This window comes from Sturnira hondurensis, unplaced genomic scaffold (assembly GCF_014824575.4).
Source record: "Sturnira hondurensis isolate 20B ecotype Veracruz unplaced genomic scaffold, ASM1482457v3 Scaffold0002638, whole genome shotgun sequence".
Lineage (NCBI taxonomy): Eukaryota > Metazoa > Chordata > Mammalia > Chiroptera > Phyllostomidae > Sturnira > Sturnira hondurensis.
In genome coordinates, this window is record NW_028075269.1 from 461,431 (window position 1) to 471,178 (window position 9,748).

Consider the following 9,748-nt stretch of genomic DNA (forward strand, 5'->3'; position numbering starts at 1 on the left):
CTTATTATATGAAATGCTAAAGGGACTTATATAAGAAAAAGAAGATGAAAAATATTAACAGTGAAAGAATAGCAAACTCACAGTTATTAACAACCACGCCTAAAACAAAAGCAAACCAAGAGGACAGCTAGATGAGGAATGGAACCATAGAAATGAAGAATACATGGAGAGTTAGCAACAGGGGAGAGGGAGGAGGAGAAGGGGGGAGAAGGTACAGAAAATAGCATAGACAGTAGGTAGAAAATAGAGGGGAGGGCAAGAACAGTGGGGGAAATATAGAATCTAAAGAACTTGAGACACGGTGATAAACTAAGGGGGGGAGAATGGTGGGGAAGGGAGTGTGCGGGTGGAGGGGAATGAAGGGGGGGAATAGAACAACTGTAATGGTATAATCAATAAAATATATTAAAAATAAAATAATAATAATAATAAAAAAGATTATGTTGCCAAAAAAATTTTGCTTTTGATTCCCTGTAGTGTAGTTTTAATTTCAATGATTGTATTCTTTGGGTATGATTAGTTCTTTCTTATATTTTCTACCTTTTTCTTGAAGTACTCATTGTGTTCCTCTATTCTTCACCTGAGTTTGGTGACCATATTTATAACCAAATTGGAACTCTTTCTCAGATGAATTACTTATCTTCATTTCATTAGCAATTGTTTGAAGTTTCTGTCTTGTTTTTTTAATTCATTTGAAACATATTTCTCTTTCCTAATTTGTTTTACTTTTTGTATTTTTTTAAATGGAGCAGCTACCTCTCTTGGTCTTGAAAGTGTGGCTTTGTGTAGCAGCAAGCCCTGTGCAGAGTGTGTGTGCCTGTGGCTTTTGTAGGCAGCTGGAACTGGAGTGGGTGTGGGATCAGGTGTCCCTGGACCTGCAGATCTGGGACAGCCCCAGTCGTGGTTAGCTGGAGCTGGAGTGTGCCTGGGCTCAGGTGACCTAAGGAGTGTAGCTCTGGGGCCACCCAAGCAGGGACGGTAGTTGGAGAGCTGGTGGCTGGAGCTGAGTGGATGCAGGACAAACTGGCTTCAGATGAGCTCTGTTGGAACAGAATTAGAATTGGAGTTGGCACAGGCTGAGGTGTTCCAGTGCACATGGGTACTGGGCAAACCTTGCACCATGGCTGGCTAGAGCAGGTTTGGGCCAGGGACCTCAGGCATGCTGGGGTCATCCTGCAGGTTGGCTACAGTGTTTCAGCTGAGCTCCCAATCAACTGTCCAAGGGGAGTGGGAACATCAACAATGGTTCTCTCTGGTGCCTCACGTCCTAGAACATGCCAGCAGTTGCCCACGTGTTTAGCAGATCCTTTCTGGTTAGTGAATGGATTTCCTTCTTGGAAAGTCTCACTGCCCTTGAACTGCTGTTAGTTTACTGTGCCCCAGAGCAAGCAGTACTACATTGAGCCCCTTGGGAAACCCTCTCCTTCTGCAAGTCCCCATGTCTAGTGTAGGGTTTCCATCTTTATTATGTGGTCCCTCTGTCATTTGTTGTGGAGAAGCTGTTCAATCAGCACTCACTTCTGTTCAGGGGGAATTGCTCTGTATGGAGCTGCATATTTAGTGTGTCTGTGGAGAGAGATGAGTTCAAGGTATTCCTGTGCTACACCTTAGACCCACATCATCCTCCAGACTTTTTCTTTAGCACAGTAGTAACATGTAAAGGTTTACCTTTTCATTCCAGTTCATAAAAAGTGTATCATATTAATGATCAAAATCTTCCTGCATTCTACTACCCAAAATCAATGACTTGTTTCAGTGTTTCTTCTGACCTTTTTACTAGCTATGACTATAGTCTTGAATAATAAACTTATATTCTATTTTTAATTTTTCATTATCAGTAACAGGATTAATTAATTGCCCATATAAGATGTAAAAAAATTAAGATTGGCTGCTAATTGGGAATGATGAGACTGGCAATTTATACAATTGTGATTAATATGTTAAGGAATTTAATGGGAAATATGGACAATATAAGCAGAAAGAAGAAGCCTCTAAAAAAGCAGAAATGTTAGAAATAAAAGCATTATGACCAATGGGCAAAGGACTTGAACAGACACTTCTCCAAGGAGGACATACACAAGGTCCAGAGACACATAAAAAGATGCTCAGCATCACTAGCTATCAGAGAGATGCAAACTAAAACCACAATGAGATACCACCTCACACCAGTAAGAATGGCCATCATAAACAAAGCAACAAACAACAAGTGTTGGAGAGGTTGTGGAGAAAAGGGAACCCTATTTCACTGTTGGTGGGATTGCAGACTGGTGCAACCACTGTGGAAAACAGTATAGAATTTCCTCAGAAAACTAAAAATGAAACAGCCTTTATGACCCAGCAATTCCACTGTTAAGATTATATCCTAAAAACCCTGAAACACCAATTCAAAAGAACCTATGCACTAAATGTTCACAGCAGCACAATTTACAATAGCCAAGTACTGGAAGCAACCTAAGTGCCCATCAGTAAATGAATGGATCAAAAAAACTATGGTACATTTACACAATGGAATTCTATGCAGTGGAAAGAAAGAAGGAGCTCCTACCCTTTGTGATAGCATGGATGGAACTGGAAAGCATTATGCTAAGTGAAATAAGGCAGGTGGTGAAAGACAAATACCATATGATCTCACCTTTAACAGGAAACTAATCAACAAAACAAACAAACAAGGAAAATATAACCAAAGACACTAAAATTAAGAACAGGCTGACAGTGGCCAGAGGAGAGAGGGGGGCAATTTCAGGGGACAAGGGTGAAGGGCTTGCAGAAACAATTATAAAGGACACATGAACAATAACAGGGTAGGGTGGGGTTGGAGTGTTGGTCTAGGGTGGAGGGAAAAGGTAGAAAACTGTACTTGAACAATAAAAAAATTTTTAAAAACAACAACATTATGACCGAAATGAAGAACACATTTAAAGAGCTCTTCAGTAGATTAGATGCAGCCTTTGCAGGATCAGTGACCCTCAAGATTTGTTAATAGACACTTGCCAACTGAAAAGCAAAAGGACCTGGCTGGTGTAGCTCAGTGGATTGAGTGTGGGCCTGCGAACCAGAGGATCGCGGTTCGATTCCCAGGGGTTGCAGGCTGGTTCCCTGCAGGCCAACTCCCAGCAGGGGACACATGAAAGGCAACCACACATTGATATTTCTCTCCCTCTCTCCTTCCTCTCTGAAGATAAATAAATAAAATCTAAAAAAAAAAAGCAAAAGGAATACAATACTGAAAAAAGCAGAACAGAATGTTCAAGAGCTTGGGATAATCACAAAAGGTATTGCATACGTATAATGGGAATATCACAGGAAGAAGAAAGAGAATAGGAAGAGTAGAAATATCTGAAGTAATAAGGGATGAGAATTTTCTGATTTATTGACAGGCACCAAACCACTGATCTAGGGATCTTTGAGAACACCAAGAAGGACAAAGACAAAATAAATAAATAAGTAAGTAAGTAAATAAACCAACCAATGTTTTCAATTCATTTTTGGGACAGAGTATTGTTTTATATATTATAGTGGCAGGTGCATGATGTTTTTCATTTGTCAAATCCACCAAACTATGCAATACAAAGAGAGAATGCTAATAGGAAGTATAAACTTCAGTCTATAAAAATGTATCCACATGAGTTCATCCATTTAAATGGAGGAGCCACATTAATGGAAGGTGTTAGTAATAAGAGAAACTGTGTGGGAAATTGAGGGTGGGGAGAGAGAAACCCTCTGTACTTTGTGCAATTTTTCTTTAAATCCAGAAGTGCACAAAAATATAAAATCTATTAAAGTGAATAGGCAAAGCAGTAACTGGATCAATATTTACAGTACAAATAACTAACCAAGGACTCATTCTGCATATATAAGAACTCCTACAAATAAATAATGAAAAAAAGCAAAACAATAAAAATGGGAAAACTTAAACAGACGCTTCAAAAATTAAAAGTAGCTCATAGGCTCATGAAAAGATGCTCAATCATTAGTTATTTAGGAAATGCAAACTAAACCACAAGCAGATACCACTCTGGGTCCATCCCAATGAGTATGAGTCACAGACTGGCAGTACATGTTTGGGGGGAACTCCTGGGGAAGCCGGAACTTGGGTATGTTGGTGATGTGGATGTGAAATAGCACAACTGCTCTGGAAAAGAGTTTGGCTATTTCTCAGAGTTTGTGATACATCTTTGTATGACCCAGTAATCTCCCTTCAGGTTATTTATCCAAGAAACAAAAATGTATGTTCAGAAAAAGACTCGATTAAGTATGTTTACAGCAGCTGTGCTCGCAGTGGCCCAGAATGGAATGCTACCCGTGTGTCTGTCAATGTAAGAACAACCTGTGGTGCACACATGCAGTGAAATAGCACTCAGATTTACAAAGGGACGTACTGATGATCTGTGCATGCAGCGACATGGGTCAATCCCAAAATACTCTTCTGAGTGAAAGAAGGAAAGAACAAAAAGTACATTTTTCATCTTAACCATATGAAGTCAAAGGTTGGGCAAATGAACCCTTGGTGACAGAAGCAGGAACAGATGCTGTCTTTGGGCAGGAGGAGTGAGTGGGAGGGACATGAGGGAACCTTCTGAGAAGATGAAAGGATATCTTGATTGGGTCTGAGTCACGTGGGTGTGTTCACTGTCAAAGTGCATAGACCTCATCTATAGATGATGCGCAATCATCCTTTCTCAATTATACCTCTATCAAAATTAGAAGATTTTAGAAGATGCTATATTTAAACTTAAATGTTTATTTATAGAATACGTTACTTAAAAATTACTGTAGTAAGATTAATAAGTGCTGAGAGCTCTCTGGAATAAAAGGCAAATCTGACATAGATCCTGTCCTCAGAGGACCTGGAGTTGAGCAATACCCCTTGCAAACTGGCCACGAAGGATTAGAGAGCACCCACCCAGGGAGGGAGAGTTGGAGCAAAGGCAAAGGGCTGGAACGAGAAGGAGAATGTGAGATTCTCATGGAGAGTATGTAAAGGAAATGCAAGTAGAAAACATATCTCAAATCTTAAATATGCCCTGATGCTGATTTACCTAGTTGTAGAGGTTAACTTTGTACTCTCGAGTTTGAAAATGGTAGAACAATGAACTTAAAGCTGGCGGTTCAAATCTGGCAAATGAGGATTTAGCACAGACTGACTTGAAAATTATCTTTTGCTCCTTCATTAATTTGTTTATTCAATCACCTTTTATCATGCTCGGGAGCTGGTCTAAAGCCTGCCAAAATCAAAGAAGACCGCTGCATGTATTCTCATTTGAACTTTAATTTGTTTAACTTATAGAAACAGATTGCAGGGGAGACCACAGAAACTTATCAAAGTGTCATGTTCTTGTAGTTTCCATCAAGTGCCATGATGAAAGAAATTTAGACTTTCCTGCACTGCTATCCTCTGGTGCTGAGGGTGGGATTCTACAGAAGAGGGCGCAGTCCTGAGCTCAGAGTGGGCAAAGCTCCATGGGGATGGGGGTGAGGGCCCTGGGGGAGGCTGTCCTTCAGACTGTGCTCTCAGTGTTTGCATAAAGGAACTTTCTTTAACCTCAAGAGTGGGACCATTATGTTAACTGTTTTAATTCCAGGGCCAGAGGACAGACATTTTAAGAAAACCTTCCAAACTGATAGGGACAAAGTCATATCTCAGAGTCACATCAGCTGAAAAAAGCAAGACTCTGAATCAGGACACCAGACTGCTCCCTGACATCTCCAGGGGTTCCTGAGGAAGGCTTCCTCCATGTTCATCCACTTCAGGGGTGTCCTGCAGAGCCCTCTGGAGAACCAGCCTCAGGTTCTGTTGCTTCCACCATCGCTGCCTAAAGGTGCCAACAAAGAAGTAAATGACGGGGTTGGCACAGCTGTTGACACAGGACAAAAGAAAGACAATCAGGTAAAGATGAAATAAAGCATCAATATCTTTGTGAAACCAGACTAAGAGGAACCAGTGGATGCCAAAGGGCAGGCCACAGAGGAGGAAGACCAGCACTGTGAGCCCCAGGGTCATGAAGAGCCTGGTCAGCTGCACCCATGAAGAGCCACACAACAGTCTGGTCAACAGGGCCAGGCTGGACCCAGAGAGAATCACAAACAGCAAAATTAGCCAGGCGACAATGATGAAATCAAACCCCTGACACCAAGTGTCGTCACGAATCTTCATCAGGAAGCCACAGTAGTTCCCTTCCAGGATGCTCAGCAGCAGGGACAGGGCCCAGAGCAGGGCACACGTGACAGCTGACGTGTGTCTGGGGCGGCGGCAGCGGTACCAGATGGGCCACAGGATGGACAAGCAGCGCTCCGTGCTAATGGCACTGAGAAAGCTCAGGCCTGCGATGTAGGCAAAGATGGATGCAGTGACAAAAAAGTCTGGGAAGGACTTGGTGGAATATAAGAACTTGATGAGTGTCTCCAGGGCATGCAAAATAGAGCAAAAGAGTAAGATGAAGTCAGCTGTCGCCAGGTTGAGGATGTAGACAGAGAAGGCGTTCCTCCTCATGTGGAAGCCCAGGAGCCAGAGCACAGTGGCGTTTCCTGCCAGCCCGACCAGGGCAGTGATGAAGATCGGCACATACCAAATCAGGTCTTTTGAATCAAGTTCAGTTAAGGCGTGGTCACTTTCATTCATGGGCCTGAGTGTCGTCCCCCAGCCTGCGACAGTTGTTTCTGAGCTCAGAAACCCTCCACTGGTGCCACTGGAACAGAAACAGAACTTGAGCACCTGGTACATGATCACTGAGTCTCGTGGCCACCCTGCTCCTGGGCACTACTGTCCATGCTACAGAGGAGGGAGATGGGGCTTTGTAGTGGTGAGTAAGTCACCAGAGATTTTACAGCCTTGGAGTCCCGAAGGTGTATTCCAACCCAGTTCTCTCTGACTGTTAGGGTCGGGGCTCTTTCTACTACAACACAGACCCTCTGCTGAGCGGGCATAGTCTATGGTCCAAACACCTCCAGGCACAGTCCCAGGCCATGTCGTGTCTGCAGGAGGCAGGAGGAGAAAGGTCTGCACAGGGTGTGTGGGATGACAAGAGGACTCTGACCTCAGCACTTCTTCTGCCCTGGGACTGAGATTTCCTGTAAAGGGCTGGAAGCTGGAAGCCCTAGATGTGACCTCTGGGCTATCTCAGTGACTGAGATGTCCCTCCCCCATAAAGGAGAGCATGATTTGGGGTTGTAAGTGGTACACAACCTCTTGCTATCAGGGGAGTGGGTGTAGCCAGGCCTCTTGTGCTAGAGGTGGCCGAGTGTGTCATCTTCATGAAGAAGACAGGAAGCGCTGCTGTTCAGTGGTGTGTCCAGCTATGTGTGCCACACAGGTTTCGTCACTCTCACAATGGGTCTCTTCTTAGAGCGGTGAAAATCATAAACATGAAATACTTATCAACCCCATTGTACTCCCACCTTGCTAAGTGAAACCTACATTGCATTCTCAAGACATTTATGATGATAGTGTGGGGTTATTCCAAAGAAGTAACACACAATAGAGGTGCAAAGAGTGAAACTGAGGAGATATAGTGAGAACTTGAGACAATTGTCCTGCGAGAAAGGGAAAGAGAGAAAATCCAAGGAAAATGAAGAGTTGGGTGATCAAGGGAAGAGACGGATTTTTTTCTTTTACCATCAAATATCATTTCTGTCTCCTCTACCCTCCTTTGTGTCATGGGGGGACCAGCCTGTTTCCCTCACCACTGGGCTCCCTTTCCCTCTGGCTCCTGGCTGCTCTCAGGAAAGGGAGACGCTGGCAGGTGATTGGAGGGCAGGAGGAGGGTGACTGGGGTTGTAACTCCCTGGCTCTCAGCTTCAGGCTGTCAGTTGCCCAAGGTAGTGTTATTCTGACTAACCATAGTCCTTGTCTGGTGGCTTTTCTTATGGTGACAGTGACACCCATAGCTACAGCCACAGCTGTCCCTGAGTTCTGCTAACTTGTCTTTCCCTTTAACCTTCAGGATGTGCAAGGGCTACAGCCCCTAAGTATGATTTATACTGGGGGCCTCTGCACCCTTTACCAATTTCCCTTATCCCTGCTCACACCTTCATACACAGTCCCTTCATCACACTCTTCTCAGTAACCTCATTTTGTTGTGCCCTGTATATTCTCCTGGGACGAACCAGATAGAAGAAATTAAAAAAAAAAACAGTAGAAAAAAACTTCCCACACCTTGGAACAGTAAGCTGATCTATGAAACCTGAGGTTATTAAAACTATTTAGTTTTGAAGACCATGTCCGTGGAGCAGAGGGGACCTGGTGGGCCCCGTGTGGATCTCCCACAGTCTATGCTACCAGCACCCAAAGCTTCCCTGAAGGGCTCCTGTCTCTGGACTCTCGCAGATGGATCCCATGGCTCCCTGCATCCCACACCCAAGGTGCAACCATGAGCACGTGGACTCAGAGGGACTAAACAAAACTGCAACTGAAAGAAGACAGTTCAGAGCTGACCCTTACCTTACTGCCATCTTGAAGTTGAAGGGTGAGAGTAGACAAGGAAGAGCTGGCTCCCAGGGAGTGCTGAAAACCAGAGGATGCTCTTCCAGCCTCTGGATAGGAGGTGCCTGCAGGAGCAGGAGTGAGCCCTGAAGACCAGAAGAGGCTTATCAAGAAGCTGCACAGCCCCTGTGATTTCCTGCACCAGGGGCACTGGCAGATGAGATTCTGGAGATTAAGACAAGAGCCTCATGGGATGGTTCTCATTTGCCTTGACTGCAATGACTTATCTCTTCCTCTCTGTGTCTTACCCACTCTGGTCCCCCTCCCTGTGAGAAATGGCTGTCCTGGAGCTGGCTGCTGTCCCATATGAGCCTGTGCAGATGAGCCTGGATGGGTGTCCACCAGGCAATGTGGGCTTCTGTAGCCGAAGAAGAGTTTGCTTGGCATTCAGACTCCTGCATGGCCTGGCTCATCTGATCTTTTTCATTTACTCACAGATGTATTGTACACACATTAGTATATTTCAGAGGACACCAGAGTGTATAAAATGAAAACTGAAGTTTTTTCTAATCTTGTTCATTAGAGCAACTGATGTATACCATTCCCATTTCTCACTCTTTTACAAGTTATTTTATAGCTTAGCATAATGAAACTACAATTCCAGTTTTAATTTATCAGTGTCAACAACTGTGTGTATTATGTTTCCTTATAAAAGATAAGGAATTTAGCACACCTTGTGCACACCACACACCGTTTTCTCCCTACTCATCATGTTTGTTAGTTAGATTATTTTCAGATAATATGGAGAGAACTAGGACTTTCAGCCTTAGTCTTGATGACTTCATTTGCGCATGCTCCAGCCAAATTGAGTTACATGGCATTTCTTTAATAATTTAGGATTAAAGAAGGTCTTTCTTTTTAAATTTTGTTTAAAAATGATTTTTTTATTGTATTTTAGTGTAAGGGGAAGAGAGGGAGAAAGAGAGAGAGAGAGAAATATTGATGTGAGCCCTGGCTGGTGTAGATCAGTGGATTGAACACTGGTCTGTGAACCAAAAGGTCACTTGTTCGATTCCCAGTCAAGGCACATGGCTGGGTTGCAGGCCAGGTCCCCAGTAGGGAGTATGCAAGAGGTAACCACACATAGGTGTTTCTGTCCCTCTCTTTCTTTCTTCCCCTCTGTCTAAAAATAAATAAATAAAATCTAAAAATATTGGTGCACAAACAAGGAGCCATGCCAGCCGAGGCAGGAGAAGGTCTTTCTAACTATGATACTAAACTCAGTTACCCTAAGTGAAAATATTGATTTAAAAAACTATGAAAAATTGA

General features: G+C 43.4%; 1 protein-coding gene and 1 long non-coding RNA gene across 3 annotated transcripts in view; one reads left to right on the forward strand and one right to left on the reverse strand.

The window, feature by feature from the left end:
- The window catches only part of LOC118983094 (uncharacterized), a 10,592-nt gene extending 4,927 nt beyond the window's left edge, over positions 1 to 5,665 (forward strand). For both annotated transcript variants that reach the window (XR_005065647.1, XR_005065648.1), the window contains exon 3: positions 5,583 to 5,665. This is a non-coding gene — a long non-coding RNA (uncharacterized LOC118983094). The remainder of the gene's footprint in view (positions 1 to 5,582) is intronic.
- Positions 5,660 to 8,573, reverse strand: LOC118983092 (mas-related G-protein coupled receptor member X2-like). Its single transcript, XM_037040367.1, has 2 exons — positions 8,438 to 8,573; positions 5,660 to 6,686 (listed from the first exon to the last, which is right to left on the reverse strand). Exons 1-2 carry the CDS (start codon positions 8,446 to 8,448, stop codon positions 5,678 to 5,680), a joined length of 1,020 nt encoding a protein of 339 aa, XP_036896262.1. The 5' UTR covers positions 8,449 to 8,573; the 3' UTR covers positions 5,660 to 5,677.
- Between the last annotated feature and the right edge of the window lie 1,175 nt (positions 8,574 to 9,748).